Genomic DNA, 16,510 nt, shown 5'->3' with positions numbered 1-16,510 from the left:
ATACAAAGGCAACAATACCCAATCGGTTAACTTGTGCCTCATTAGCCGCTGCTCAAGGTAGAGGTTTATGGAGATGCACTGCTCCAGTGGGATCTCTTAAGGCATCATGCTTTACTCAGGCTGAATATCAGAGAACATTTCCTAATATAGACTTCTATAATCTGCGTAATAACCTCCCAAATTAATGGCGGAAGTGCCAGCAGCTGGGACACTTGAAGAACTGGACAAAGCATGGGAAAATATTATTATTAAATATTTGCATTGTATTAGCACCCACAGGCCCCAGTCGGGAATTACAGCCTCTTTGTGGTTGGGACTCTTCATGAATTAAAAGAGTGGTCCCTGCCCCAAAGAAAATGTAGGAAATAATCCTGCATTACCAAGGTCCTTATCCAAATGCCACTGACATCTTTCTATTAACTTCAATATGCTTTTGGATTGGACTCTCGGGGTGAAATCTGGTTCTGCTGAAATCAAGGAGAGTTTTGTCATTGATTTTGATGGGGTAAGGATTTCACTAATGTCCTGTTAGGTATTTTCCATCTTTATGTTATTCTGTAAGGATAAAATCCATCCCTGAGCAGAGATCCAGCACAAAGCCTACCCGCCACTTACAGATAGCCTTCAAACTAGGGCGTAAGCAGGACACAAGTGGTGCTTGGGCCTTTTCTGGCCTTCTGACAAGTGGTGAATTTCACTTTGGCTATGTCAAAGGGAATAAGTGGAGCATCTGTATCATGATTTTCAAGCAAACAAAAATGGACCAAACTTTATCCACTTTATCCACAAATATATTTATTGTAGTGGCTTCTCTTTCACTACATATACATTGTTAAAGATGTAGTATCCCTTTCTCTCCATGACTTTCATAAATCTGATTATAAAGCAGTAGATTCTTCCAGTAAAAAAGAAGAAGAAAACCCCCACGACTGTGAAAGACACATATTTCCGTGGTCTATTTTCTGTTCTTTATTAACTCAGCATTGTCTCCTACAAATATGATTTGTCATTCACTGGAAGATTTGAAATGTAGATTTAAATTACACATAGTTATAAAAAGCATAGAACAGCACGCACTGTACCACTGTTTAAACCAGAAAACATTGTGTTGTCCCATAGCTAAGAATGCTATATGAGCAAAGCGCCACCACTTCTCCTTTAGGAACGTCAGTCTCTGAAATTGCAGTTGCTTCCACTTCTTTTCCTTCTTTAACTTTCAGCACCCTGCAGGCATTCCCCCTGGTATTTCTCACATGAGTCTGGAACAAGTACTGGGGAACCCCAGGGTAATCCAGTTCAGATCCACCACAGGGTGCAAAACCTTAGATTCCTACTGGCTCTTGAAAAATGGTTTCCACCCTGCCCCTCTCTGAATATTTATGTACGATATACAATGGGATACTTTGTCTCTGATTGAGACATCTCTCTTGTCTCATACTTTGCTTAAACAATAGCTTGACAAATATTTTACAGAGGAAGCAGGTTGTTCATCCAGATGTCATTCATTATATTGCTATATTTTATATCCTATTAATAAGTATATACAAAATTTCTTAATTGCCTTTTACAGATGCATGGCAGCATATAATGTAACAGTTTTAAAGTATCCCTTTTTTAGATTTTTTTTTTTTAATTCTTGGCTCATGTCAGTCTTTTTAATAAACTATGATTGCCTGGAGAATATAGGAACTATTTGGAATGTTGTTTAAGGTTTAACAATCACTGATAGCATTGTCCGTTTGTGGTTTGAATGGCTTGAGCATCTGTCACGGGGATCTGGTTGAGATAGCAGCATCATAAGTCTAAAACAATCAGGTAAGGCCATTAGTGAACAGTGCTGATGGGTACTGGGTTCTGTTGTTTATCTTGGGCTTTTCTTTTCTTCGGCTGCATTTTGTTTTTGTTTTCCCGCTGTTCTCGGTTTTGTCTTCGGGATTCTCGGCCTTTGTTTTCCTGCCTTGTCTCCCTACTTTCTTCTTTGTTTGGCCTTTTCCCTTTCTCATCTCTATTTTTTTTCCCTGAAATAAAAATAAATGGCACATTATAAGCAATACTCAGACCATCCCAGTCTTTGAATCCCGTCAGTTTGCCACAGCCTGAAAAATCACCCTTTATTACAAGCTCATGATACTGAGGGTTAAAACCAAACATTAACCCAGTCGTCTGGAGAGCAATCATAGGTATCCATCTGTGAATCAAGTCATCGGGTAACGTCCTGGCCTAGGGCCAGATTCTCTATCCCTGAGTTGAACAAAGTGCCTGGAGTCTGGCCATAACCAGACAGCTGAGAATTCCTCTTGTGTAGGGGAAGTTCTTAGCTGGTACAAAGCCGGCATAGTTGGTTTCTATACCAACTGCCCCCCAACAGAGGTCATTGTGAGCATGGCAGAATGACCTGCACTCCCACAATTCTCATTTGGTGTGTGCTCCAGCTGATGTAAATTAAAGTACTCCCTAGGATGCTGTAACTTATGCCTGAGCCGGGAACCTGAGCAAATGTGGCTAGTAAATCACGGAGCTGTAACTGGCTCCCTGCTTATTCCCCATCTCTGTCCCAGAGCTCTGCTCAGCACAGGAGAAGATCTGGGATCCACAGTCTTAAAATTCTCCCTCTCCTGCAGAGGATTTCCTTCCCTGCAGGGAGAACTCCCTTGAATAATATTGACTCCAGCACTGGTATGTGACCATAATAAGACAAAATATTAACGTCTTAAGTGCTGAACCTTTCACCCGTTGATACAAACCTGATGAATTCAATCACTTTGCTTTATTTCCTTAAATATCTCTGAGGGTAGAACTCTGAGGCTTTTGTTACCATCAAGGGTCTCATGAGTAAAGTTTTTGTTCCCTTAAAGAATATTAAAAGATTGCTACTGCTGTGAATTAGATGTGCAATGCATTTATTCTTCTATTTCTTACGTTTACATTAGAAACTGCTCCACATATGAAATACTGACAGTTAAACTTGGCTTTACACACTAACTTAAAGCTGAGTGTTTTCTTTGTATGTGAGAATTGGTCCATATACTGAGTCCTGAGAGTTAAATTTACCCATATGCAGAAGAATCCCACATATGCTTCAAAAGAGTATTTTAACTGAGGTGTAAGTAACATATGAGTCTTGTGCTAGCTGCCTACACAGGGGAGAATGTCACTGTTTGTGCAGTATTGAAAAACACCTAGTTAACTCTGTTTTATGGCATCATAGCAAATATTGTATGCTGAGAACAACAATCACTGCTTATTACAGCAAAAAATACTTTGGTCCAGGTCTCATAATTGTATATCATTAGAAATACTCTGGGTTTCCTGACATCAGTATCTGGAAAACAGAGTCAACCAAACCCGGTTACTAGGTTATAGATCTGTGTGTTGTCTGCAATGGAGAGGGTGACCAATACAGGGAACTAAGTACAGCCCAGGCATGAAAATAAAGGTGTCTCTGGTAACTTGTGTGGGATTGAAAGCCAGTTCAGGATGGAGGGAAGGAGTAGTTTCAGTCTAAGGAAAGATGAGAGAACAGGTCAGCAGTGTCAGACTAAGGGAGGAGGAGACAGAACAGCATGAAAGGTTTTTTGGAGGTTAGGGAGAGAGGCAAGGAGTAAGGCTAGAGAATGAAGGAGGAGGGGTATGTTGTAGCCCATGCTTGATACATAGCCTTAACATAGTTAAGCCAGGGGCAGTGGCGGATTAACAAATTTGCTGCCCCAGGCCCTCAAAAAATTGCCGCCCCCACCCCATGCCAGCTCACCTCTTCTCCCCCATGTCAAGCCTGGGAGGGAGCGGGGAGAAGGAGAGTAGTGGTGTGCTCATGGGATGGTGGAGGTGGCGTGGAGGTGAGCTGGGGCAGGGAGCACTTCCTTCCCCCGCTCCCAAGAGTTACTCCCAGCACCTGCCGGTCCCAGATCACCTCCGCTACAACCTGAGTGTGCCGCTATCGTTTTTCCTCCCTCCCTCCCAGCGCTTTTGTGCTGCAAGCCTGGGAGGGAGAAGGGGAGTTGTGGCGTGCTTGGGGGATGTTGGCGATGGAGTGGAGGTGAGTTGGGACCGGTCCCCCCCCCCACTGGGTTACTCCCTGTGCCCGCGGGCCCCAGCTCACCTCTGCTCCGCCTCCTCTGAGCATGCTACTCGCTTCTCCCTCCCTCCCAGTGCTTTCGCGTGGCAAGCCTGGGAGGGAGGTGGAAGGAGAGAAGTGTGGTGCGCCTGAGGGAGGAGGCGGGCCAGGGATTTGGGGAAGGGGAAGAGTTGGGGAGGGAGTGCAAGCAAATTTGCTGAACCTGCAAATCTGCTGCCCTAGGCCTAGGACTTGTTGGCCTAGGTGATAATACCCCGCTGGTCAGGGGTATTTTTAGTAAAAGTCATGGAGAGGTCACAGGCAATAAACAAAAATTCATGGCCTGTGACCTGTCCATGATCTTTACTATAAATACCATGACTAAGTCTTATCTGGGTGGCCCTCGGGTGGCAATGCTTGGGGAGCTTCCAGGGGGATGCTGCTGTAGACACCATCTGGGGTGCCGCTGCTCTGAGGAGGCCTGGGGCCAGCCCCCACTGGCCACTGCTGAGGTGGTCCCCGGGGATAGCCCCACTGGCAACTGCTCAGGAAGTCCACGGGGCCAGCTGCCTGGGGCCACTCAAGTAGCAGCTGGTACAGCTGGCCACAGGCTGCTCCAACAGCAGCCGGTCTGGCTGGCTGCGGGGCCACTACAGAAGTCACGGAAGTCGTGGAAAGTCACACAGCTTTATGCAAAGTTTCCTGGCTTGTTTCCCAATCAGTCCATTCGTGATAGGTTCTAGCTGATAAAAGATTCCGATGAAAGTTAAGATATTTACACTTCCTAAGTTAAATATGGATGAATAACTGAGTTTCTCTTCTATTACTTCAGAAACTCGAAATATCCAAAATTACTTCAAATGATTTCAGATAGCCCAACAAAACAAATATACAACCCTGTTAGCAGCACCGGGTGCTCCCTGAATGGCAGATCAGCACACAGTGTGAAGGACAGCAGAAATGAAATGGTGACTTGTGGAATGTGCACCCAGGTCTCAGAGAGAGAAGTCTGAAAGTGTTGAGTTACATACCATTTCCATGCTGAGTTCCTTTCTGGAGGTGAACATGCATCAAGCCCAGTTCTAATATTATATATCTATGTGTCAGTGACCATTTTTAATTCAGTTCCAAACCTCTGTGAAGACTAGTGATCCCAAATTAAATGTTGTTTTGGTGGAAATCATCCAGACGTTCAATGTTTGACATTGTTCACTTGGTGATGGTCCAATATTGCACAGCTGTGACCTCCTAACCGCAATGCTTTGGACACATTGGAAAGGCACTCCCTCCCCTCCTCTTCAGTCGCTGATTGATTTGGATTTTTTTTAGCTGCTCATGGCAACTCAGTGATTTAGCCCTGGGATTTTTTTTTAAAGTGAACTGATGTAATTATTACTTACGACAGGCAGAGATATTTTTGGAAAGAGCTTGAAACTCAGTAATATTCCTGTTACCCAAAGAATGAGGATTTGGTCTGAGAAGTGCTCTAAAGTAACAGCATGAGTTTACTGTGAAACATATTAGTCCTGCACAACATAGCATTAAACAAAAATCAAGGGGGTGGGGGGCGTCCCTTGTGACTGGCCATGTAGGATGCACAAGAGGAGTAAGGGGCACATGGAGCGTCTTCCTTTTTGTGCTGCTGTGGAAGGGCTTGGCACAATCCCAGTGGAGAATGCTTCACTACCCTATAGGCTGGTCTACACTAGAAAGTTAGGTTGATACAGCTATGTTGCTCAGGAGTATGAAAAAAAATCACATGCCTGGGAGATGTAGTTAAGCTGACCTAAGCCCTAGTGTAGACAGTGCTAGGTTAATGGAAGAATTCTTCCCTTGACCTAGCTATCGCCTCTCAAGGGGATGGATTTACTACAGCAGCGGTAGCATTTCTAGTGTAGATAGAGCCTAAAGCTGGCTGGATGTGGAGGGGAATCTATTGAAAGGGTGGTAGAGCTGCTGTGTCAACATGCACTCTGTAGGAGCACTAGGAGAAAAATCAGGCTGAGTCAGCCAGTTATACCTGGAGGGTCCTTCTGCAGCCCAGCCACTCCGCTCACCCTTCCAGAGAGGGAAATTGCTTAAAAGCTACAATCAACGCTTAATGCGTTACACCAAAGCCAGTGTTGGTAATGACTGAGAAAAACCTGCATTGGTGCCCCTTAGCACACAGTGCGGCAGATTGCTGGGCCCAGTCACCCTGCACTTGGTGTAGGACCCAGGGTAAGGGAGAGGGTGGATCTAAGATAACTTCCTGTTCCCCAGTCATTGGCCTGACTAGGAGTTGCAGCAATTCCCAGTGTAATGTAAGAGTTGATCTAAATCAAGCTGGCTAGAGCAGTGCTTTAGCAACTAAGCCATCATTCCTGGATAGAGCTTGTCAGAGAAATTTCAGTGGAAACATAACACATCAGAATTCACAATTCCATCAAAATCATAACACTTTGTGAAACTGAGTCATTTTCACTGGAATTTCTTTTCAGAAGAAAATTTGAAAAAAAGTTCCACCAATGTCTAACCAGTCTCTTTGAACATATTTGGAACAAAATGTTTTGACTTTTTGCTTTAAAATTACTTTCTTTTGAATGTTTTTTATTTCTTTTGCATTCTATTATATATTTTAAAATACAAAATCAAAAGTCAAAATCAAAATGAAACAATTTTGTCAAAACAAAAAACATTGAAATCAACCCAAACCAAATTTTTTTTTTGGAAGTTTTCAGGTTTTACCCTGATTCAGAACAGAGGCAAATTTGGAAATCCTTCACAAAATAAAATTTCCATGCTTCGGACAGCAAGAGATTCCTGGACTCTGTATAGGGTGACCAGACAGCAAGTATAAAAAATCAGGACAGGGGGTGGAGCGTAATAGGTACTTATATAAGAAAAAGCCCCCAAAATCGGGACTGTCCCTATAAAATCGAGACATCTGGTCACCCTAACTCTGTAGGACCCTTAAACTTGTTTTGCACTGCAAATGGCTTCCTCTGCATAGTTCTTCATGTGAAGCTCTTAACACAGCCTACCACATATGCCCACATATTGCAATCTTTTGTGAAGGAGCCTCTGCACTAGAATGTTGCATTCTGCTACTCTAGAAAAACAATTCAACCAAAATGACTAATCTTTGCAGTTTTTGTAAAGCAGGCATTAGTCTTTCATCATGAAGTGCTGGTTCATTAGCTCCTTTAACTACTCTTTTTATAAACATGTATATAATTGTGTTACTTTGTTTCCATCCTCTCTGCGGTATAGATTCTTGTGGCAATTAAAGGTTAGGGGGAGAAGGGGAAAGTTACTCCTCTCTTAGTTTTCCACTAGCAGTAGCTGAATTCTACTGTGAATGCCTCTTGCTGCTTGCTGCCCTTCTCTTTGCCTCCCTAACCCTTCCACTCCCTCCCTAACCCCCACCCCCACCTAGTCACATGGGCAACAGCTGGTATTGATATTTGGACACTTATTTAGTAGAAAACACAAGTTGATGCTTTTTGCTGCATTCTCACGGTGACAAGGAACAAGAACAATAGCTTCTCTGTTCTGTGTGAACATCCTGTGACACTTTTGGTGAAAACAAGGCTTTTATGCCCAAGAAAAAAAATTCCTCCCCAGATATTATGTAGTGTACTATGCACCGTCCTCCAGACCAGAAGTGGTGGCATTGCATTAGAGCTTTGTATCTATAGCTGCAAAGTGCTTAAGGGATTCTATAAAACGAAAGGTGCTACATGAAATATATTGTCTTTATAGATATATTGTCTTTATAGATGACATGCACAGTATTTGCATCTAAAGAAAACCAAAAGGCAGGGGAAAAAGAAAAGTTAATGTTGAATCATGATGTACATTAGAATGAATAAGAAAACCCATAAGAAAATGTTCAATTTCTGGTATGCAGATTATTTCATTGTACAGAAACTCCCATGATGCATTAACAAACAGTGGTCTAGAGGACAGGACATTACACTAGTAATCAGTAGAATGCAGTTCTTTTCCTGGCTCTCCCCTAAACTTACTGTGAGGCCCTAGATGAATCATTTAACCTTTTTGTGCCTTTCTTTTCCTGTTTATAAGATGGGGATAATAATGCTTAGCACCTTTGTAAAGCACTTAAGATCTAGGGATAAGTAGTAGTATACATATGCTAAATAATATTATCTCTTTAGGAAGTTACACTGGTTCCCGCAAGGAGCTGGTGTATCATCTGACAGATTGATTGCTCCAGTAAGCAGAAATTTCCTGATGAACGGCATGCCTGTATCTGCCTATTGGCTCATTTTGCATTAGTAACTTAAATAGAAACTCTCCCTTCAAAAAAGTTTTCACAGCTCTTTCAAAATTACATATGCATGTTTGCATATATATACAAATTGTGGAAGGAAGATAGAGTGAAATAAAAGCAGCATCCACCCCAAACTGCTAGGGCTCAAATGTGTGTGTGTGTGTGTGTGTGTGTGTGACAGAGAGAGAGAGAAAATAATAATTTTCTGTTCAATAGAGAACTGCTTTGATTAATCAAGTAGTTGTATTACACTTTGTTTTGGTGAACTACAAGTAAAATTCCACTTGGGGGCACTTTTGAGCTTTCCTAGGTCATTCTTCTGGCTGCTGAAAGGAAGAGTTTTTAGGTTGTAAAAAGAGGAATTTACATTGTAAAAAGGAGTATAATCCTGTTACTCCTAGAGGGGGATCCCTCCAGACCAGAGTTGAAGCAAGTAGGCATGGTAGTGTAGAGGAAGCTTCTTTGCCTCAGCTATATCTGTTCTTGGATTAAACTGAAGACTTCAGTTTCAAATGCTTCCAATCCAGAACCCTTCCCCAGCATTATATTCACTATTATATTTCCTTTCCTATTTAGTACTGTATGTCTATTGGGACAGTCTACAACTCCAGCAGGAGGATATGAGGCGGTGGTGTATTGTGCTGGGACATACTGATATCACCACTTCCCAGCTAGTTGCAGCATGCTGCTGTAGTGAGGCCTTAACACAACATAGCTTAGTATGTCTTATTGGTTAATAAATCCATGTGATGAAAACAAGGAGAATAAATAATTGTAATTAGAGCTGGTTGAAAATTTTCTAAAGACATTTTTCCATCTGAAAATGCCAGTTCACCAAAATCTAAAAAAGTTCTGCAGAGTAGCTATTATGGACTAAAAGGAGTTTTACTCCAGAATAGTTTATTTCAAAATAGCTACTCTGGTCCATTTCCCCGTGTAGATTATTATTACTAATAATAAATGACTTTATATAGTGAAGTAAGTAAGTCTACAGATAAGCTACCAATTTGAGAAATACTTCAAATCGAATTCTGATGATGAAATTTAGCGTACACTAGTGTATCTGCTTACACAACAGATTTTACTGCTTGAAGGTGTTGTGTTTTTGTAAATCTCATTTGTAATCCATGTTTTAAGAAATCCCTCAAACATATATTTATATAATCCACATTTGAAAACATCTTTAAATATGTAGCCACATCATAGATTGTTCCAGAGAAGCATTTACATTATTACATCCACTGTTGTGCTTTCGGGTGATAAATATTTTCATTTCCTGAGGGGGAAGTGAGTATAACTGGTATTTTAAATACTATTTAAGAAAATGCACCACACCAAAAACATCAAGGCTGACACAAGCAAACTAAGCAATGCAGGTTCCAAAGATGAAAACTTGACTATCCTATCTATTTCAGTCCTGTTGTACTCACCTGTAATTACTGCAGGTGACTCAGAGCACTTGTCTGTTTACATATTCCTAAAGTATGGGCTGAAATACCTAAACACAACAGGAAGCATTAGGAATAGAGTTTCATCCTTTGAACTGCCTTGCTTTGATGATTGCATCACAGATCTAGATCTCCACTATCAGGGTTATTCTTCTGTAAGGTTATGGAAACTCCAGGGGCTGGACCCTCAGCTGGAGGACCTGGGCCTATGAATTTCAACTGACTTGAGTTTCTATGGAATGTCCTCTGTGTTGGGGATAAAGTTCTATCCTTTAATGATGAGACTTGGATAGTCCATCCTCTATGCCTGTAGATCTCCTGCAACCTGTGCAAACCTGGGGAGATTCATCACAGGCAAGGACATCTGAGCACAGGCATTTACTTTTGCACTGATGCCCCATCCCCCTTTTCCTAGCTTCCTGTAGGTCCTGGTCTATACAGTTCCTGCAAGAACTGCTGCTAGGAGTTCCCTGACTGTGGTTGTCCTAGAAGACCTCTTCACAGGATATTTCATGTCACACAGGGGGAATTCATGCAAGATACAGCAAAGCATTGTTCAACAGAGCACTGAAGCACATTGGTAACTTTAAGCAAGTGAATAAATAACCTCATTTACTTTAGTGGGACTGCTCATGGACGTAAAGTTACACACATACCTAAGTAATTGGCTGGATCAGAGGTAGAACTGTTTCAAGATGCTGTTGCTTGATATCTCCAAAGTTACTGGAGTGCAGGATCTCAGTCATTTGAATGACACTTTAATTTGTGTAACATTTGCCAATTAATCATAGAATAGCACAAACCATTCTTTCATGTTTGTCCATGAGCACAGTTGTTAAACTTGTAACTCCATTTTAACTTATGTTGAATCCTTCTACCTTCATAGAAGGAGTTAAAAAAAATAATCATGAAAAATATCATAAGGATAGGAGAAAGAATGTGTGCTATAAATTCGATCAGGAATTCCCAATGGAGAAAGTTGAGACTGGAAGAGCCAACCTCTCAAAAATCTTTGCTGCCAATTATTGCTTGTTCCTGGGTCTGTTTCAAGTCACCTACAATCCATTAATGCAATATTATGTAAATTCCTAGGACCCTTCTCATTTCCAAGAAGCATGACCCATTTTCTGTAACAGTGAAACTTTAAAATATACACCCACTGAACTTCACAAATGTCTGCCAAAAAAACAATATTAAGGACTCCTGTCCAAATGATCCTGTGCAATCCAAAAGAGATCATCTTTTCATTCACAACCCATTAGCAAATGACTCATCTATTCAGCCCCTTCAAAGTTTAAACAGCTCAAATTTCTCTTCAGTGATCATTTTATTCCAAGTTATGGGTTATTACTTGTAAAATAATGAGTGTTAATTCACCACATTCATAATTATTGATTATCACAGGTTCTTCTCAGATTGGCTACACAGAAGTTTCTTGCTTATTGTTGGATTGATGTGATTTGTGACAGAGCTGTATGCTCTCAATAAGGTCTTTACATAAAAACAAAATGTCTACTTATTATAATAATCCACAAAAAAAAGTAATAAACAAAGCAATTGCTCTTGAGATTGTTAGCATAATATACTCACACAAGATTAATGAGAAAACAAAGATAGAAATAACAGTCAATGGAGCACCTCTGAAGGCCATGAATCAGTTGACATCATTTCAGGAGCCCAATGTACCCCAAATTTAGGGAACTAAATCAGATCTTATATATATATATAAAAATACGTAATTATTCAGAAACATAACCATACGTGCCGATGTTCTGTGGCAATAATAAGGTTTGTACCGGTCCATTATCCATAAGTGACATTCCAGGTATCCATAATCATGCTTCTGATCACTAACCTAAGCATTTGCATCCATCAGTTTCTTAATACATCATATATAAGAACATGGTCTAACTGCCTTGTTACAGTATTGCAAAATCGTCTGCTCCCAACTGTCCCCCTATTTCAAGATAACCTCTTGCAAGTTTGTGGTGTACCTGTCCTTCTGCAGTCACTTGCTTGTTACACAGAATGAGAAGGCATACTTCATATACTAGGGATAAGCTCTTGGGCCTTGCTTGGTTCACTTAAAATAAATCCTTAGCATGAGCATATCACACTAGGCCTCAGACTAATAAAATAGGCCTTTGTCATAGCAAAGCCTAACAACCCAATGAGTTGTGTTTGCCTGCTTCCCCCCAGCTAGGGTGACCAGATAGCAAGTATGAAAAATTGGGATACTTTTTTTTTCAGGAGGGGGAGGGGCATAATTGTGTATATAAAATAAAGCCCATAATATCGAGAGAGTCACGATAATATTGGGGTGTCTGGTCACCCTATCCCCAGCATGTTTCAAGCAGTTCAAACCTATCAATATTATGTCCCTATAGTGTTATTACCAAAGGTGTGAAAGAGTCACAGGTCAACATAACCACTAGAAATGTTGATGGGCAGAGAACGCATGAATGTCACAGTTTATGAATTACCCAGATATTAAATGGTTCAGCATGTTGTGCGTTTCTCACACTTATTTAAATCACTCTTAAAGCTGCACTTATTGCTGAAGTGACTCTTGGGCAAAAATTTAAAAGTGCCTATGTGACTTAGAAGCCTAAGTCACATTGACTTTCAATGAGACTTAGGCTCCTAAATTACTTAGGCATTTGTGAAAATGGGACTTAGGCTTCTAAGTATCTTATTTGCGTTTGAATAATTTGCCCCTTGTCTTCCTTGTCTAGCTTTTGGGCTAAATCATCCCTTTGACTGCATGGCCATGCAGGGATATTAGGAAGAATAAAGACATTGGGAGTGAGCAGGCAGGAATCATCAGACACTGCACCCCAACTACTCACTACCTCAAGCAGGTTTCAAAGTAGCAGCCGTGTTAGTCTGTATCCGCAAAAAGAACAGGAGTACATGTGGCAAAGCTTATGCTCAAATAAATTTGTTAGTCTTTAAGGTGCCACAAGTACTCCTGTTCTTTTTACCTCAAGCAGGTGGGCAGAAAGGGGCAGGGAGTGGGGGGAACCTTGGCTTAGCTGAGCCATTGCATGGGGTGTCAATTTGCTGCTGCTATAAGCAAGCAGCAAGTTTCTATAGTGCTCGAGTGACTGGGATGCAGGGAAAGAATTGTGTTTTTCTCAGGCATAATTCCTTCCCTATGCTGCTTGTGGGCTGGCGCAGCTATATACCCTCTTCATGGACAGGGTTCGCTGCAAAGTCACAATCTAATCCTAAAGTAGACTGTCTGGATATTTCTGTCTTGTGAAATCGCACACACACACTGTCAGAGTTTAAAAAATAATAAATAGTAACTTCTTGTCAAGTACTCAATTAGTAGTGGCAGATTTCTCTGTCTATTTGTATTTTCCTCTATCTACATTTTATTTCCGTACGTTGATCTGCACACTAGTGCATTTGGGGGCCTATTTTATTTTGCATGAGACATGTATGCTGAGACAAGTGAATGTGTTAGTCCTCCTTTTTTGGCTCATGACTAATGGTATGACGACAATAGCAATTTTATATTTACATAAAAGGTGGCATAAATTAGACATAAGTTCATTTAGGGTGGATCCACTGCATAACCATTTTTAAGACTAATGGAATTATATGAAAACACAACTTTTTTTTTTAAATAGAGATATGTGTTATTGGCACAAAACTCCTCACCCTAATGTGGTTTCAAAGTATTAGCAGGAATCTGTAATAGCTTATTCTATTGTTTCAGGCAAGAATAATCCAAGCCTCCCATTAGCCTTGCTTGAGGTCATGGATATTGCCCTTTTCAGAGACTTAGTTCAGCTGGTGCAGGCATTTGAGCAAACCAGAAATGAAAATGTGATGCTGCATTATGTCAGAACTGCATGTTTAGTCTGCCTTTCTAGAAATAATCAGGAAAAGTTATACATGATAAGAGACAGATGCTACTGCCTCGGCAGATATTTGAACTCTTTCTAGTACAATACTAAAAAGGAGAAATGAACAAAGAAACTTTTGTTCATTTAGATTTATCAGATTTGTAATCAAATTATTTTTAAGTGAGGGATGAACAATGGCAGCTTTTTAAAAAAAACTTTGACTTAAAATAATTGCAATAAACCAGTGTGTAAATTCTTGGAATATCCATACAGCCAAAAATTTCCAATGCATCTGTAAACATGGAGTGCTATAGCACCAACTGTATGCTATTTCCCTAATTGACTATGGGTCTGGCATGGGCATGTGTCAAGTGCCCTTAGTTGATGGAGGACCTGATCTTGAAGGCAGGTCGCTAATGCAGACCCTTAAGCTTGTTCCAATCCCAGAGAAGTCATCAGATCCTGTTGCACGAGTGGGGGCTTAATTTAGGACTGATGGTATATATGCTTGTGATGATTAAACTTTGATAAAATTTGTATATCGGATCATCAGATGTGCCAGAGTTGGTGCAAAGGCAGGAGGGGGGAGGGAAGGTGGCTTTCCACCAACTTTCTGCTCCTAGTGCAAATTTAGAGCAGCTTAAAGTCTGCTCTACGTTGTACCTGTTTGAAATGCTCGTTTGAGGCTGCTACACAGGGGAGCAGAAAGACTCTCCAGAATGAAAAACACTCCAGCCACACCCCTTTCTGCTCCCAACATGCCCCCTACACCAAGGAGGCTGGGAATGCGTAGTGTGGAGCTGGCTACATTGGCTTTATGACACTTGGAGACTTTCGGCTTGGCTACACTGCGAACTAGCCTCAGCATAACTATATTGCTCAGGGTGTGAAAAATCCACACCCCTAGCAACATAGTTAAGCCGACCTAACCCTGGTGTAGACAGCACTAGGTCAACAGAAGAATTCTTCTGTCAACTAGGTACCGCTTCCTGGGGAAGTGGACTACTTACACTGATGGGAGAACCCCTCTTGTCGGCAGAGGTAGTGTCTACACTGAAGTGCTACAGCAGCCCAGCTTTTTCCACAGTAGGGTTTCAAGTGTAGACAAGCCCTTTGTGCCATTTTCCTTATCCAAAGGGGAACCTCTGTTGCCCATGTTAGAGTGCCACAGAGCAGATTGATCAGGATAAGTCTCTGGTTCATTCATTTGGTCTTCTAAGCTAATTTGTTTGCTCTCTCATATCAAATGTAGCACGTGCTGATTGGTGTCTGGCTGACTTCCAGTATACCAATACAATCTGACTGATTTCTCACTAGTCACCCAGTAGTCAGTGCCTAATAGATTCTGGGAAAGCTGTTCTCTGATGGACATTTTCATCAAAATAATCAGTTCAGGACTCACCTGGGTTTTGTTAAATAGTAGACTATTCAAAGCCACAAGGAGCCAAATGCTTCCCTCTGTTATACTTGTGCAAACCCAATGAAGTCACTGGTATAAACACATGAGGATTTTTCCTGGTGGTTCTTTTCAGAAATGGGTTGAAGTGGGACAGTTTCTCTCTCTCCCTCCTCCACCAAAATGAGTAAAATATTAGACCTGGCTGGAAACAGGCATTTCTGTTTTGAGGGAGATTCCAAAATAAAACAAAAGCATTCCAAAATGGAATGAAAGTTGAAATTTCTTCTGGAACAGGAATTCTGAGATTTAATTCAGAAAGTCAATGCATTATTTCTACATTTTCAAAAACATTTATGAGGCTCTCTTAGCTGTTTGGAGCCCCAAAAGGAAGCCGAGCAGCACAGGGAACCTGGGAGCCTGGAACATGGGGAGCCAGGGAGTCAGAGCTCCCAGACTGCTGATCAGGAGCCTGGAAGTGCTGGATCCTTGACAGTCCACCTGATAGGCTGGGACTTTGGGAGTCCTGGCTGATGAGGAGCTGTAACTGGGGTTCCCAGGCTCTTGGCTCCCCATCCGCTCACCAGGCCGGTTGCCATGGAACCAGGAGAGCTGGCAGGAAACCAGGCAGACTTCTTATGGAAACTTACCTGGCAAGGAGGTTTAGAAATTTGCCTGGTTTCTGCTGGAATTTCATCAAAATCAACAGGTTCCTGTGGAATGTTTCGATTTTGAATAATAGGCATTTTCCAGTGGAAAATTGCACCATGGGGAAATTTCTAAACAGCTCTATAAAATAGAGAGACTAGCATTTTAACAGTAAGGATCATACGCCATATTTTTTTTCTTGTTTTGGGGCAGATTTTTCTGCCTTCCCTGAAACCTGGATTAGAGTGACAAGCTAACAAGGATGAAAAATCGGGACAGGGAGTGGGGGAGTAATAGGCACCTATATAAGACAAAGCCCCAAATATTGGGACTATCCCTATAAAAACAGAACATCTGGTCACCCTGATCTGGACTGACTTTTCTGAAACCAGGGGTTTTTGTCTATGCCCCCCAAAAGGTGATATTTCTTATGTAATAAATAGCTTTTGTCTTTCTTTTCTCAAGTCTCTAGATCTCTAGTTTTCTCTTCCTCTCCTTTTTCGCTCTGCCTTCATCTTCTCACCCCATTCTACTCTACTTCCCCTTTCTTCTACTACCTCTCCTTTCATACTATCCTCTTTTACACATTTACTCCTCTTTTCTTCTCCCAACTGTTACTTCCTGCATTCAACATTAGTAGATGTTCTAGGGCCAAAATTCTTCATTGACTTATGGGATAAAATTTTAGAAAACACCTAAAACACTTACAAGCCTAAGTGTCAGAGTCATTTTACCCACTCCCTCTAATGGAATAGTGTTCCATGCTATCCTGAGGGATATTATTCATGAAACTTTGGATCAGGATTTTTTGCACTGGGGTGGAAGTCTGCA

General features: G+C 41.4%; 1 protein-coding gene across 1 annotated transcript in view; it reads right to left on the bottom strand.

The window, feature by feature from the left end:
- Nucleotides 1-789: 789 nt before the first annotated feature.
- Nucleotides 790-16,510, bottom strand: part of RSPO3 (R-spondin 3) — an 86,172-nt gene continuing 70,451 nt past the window's right edge. The window contains exon 5 of the mRNA XM_030556254.1: nt 790-2,018. Within this exon, the coding sequence (XP_030412114.1) occupies nt 1,825-2,018 (194 nt within the window). The 3' untranslated portion in view covers nt 790-1,824. The remainder of the gene's footprint in view (nt 2,019-16,510) is intronic.

This window comes from Gopherus evgoodei, chromosome 3, assembly GCF_007399415.2.
Source record: "Gopherus evgoodei ecotype Sinaloan lineage chromosome 3, rGopEvg1_v1.p, whole genome shotgun sequence".
NCBI classification, from domain to species: Eukaryota; Metazoa; Chordata; order Testudines; family Testudinidae; genus Gopherus; species Gopherus evgoodei.
The sequence above is the reverse complement of the archived record's forward strand: the minus strand, read 5'-3'. Positions and strand labels throughout refer to the sequence as shown.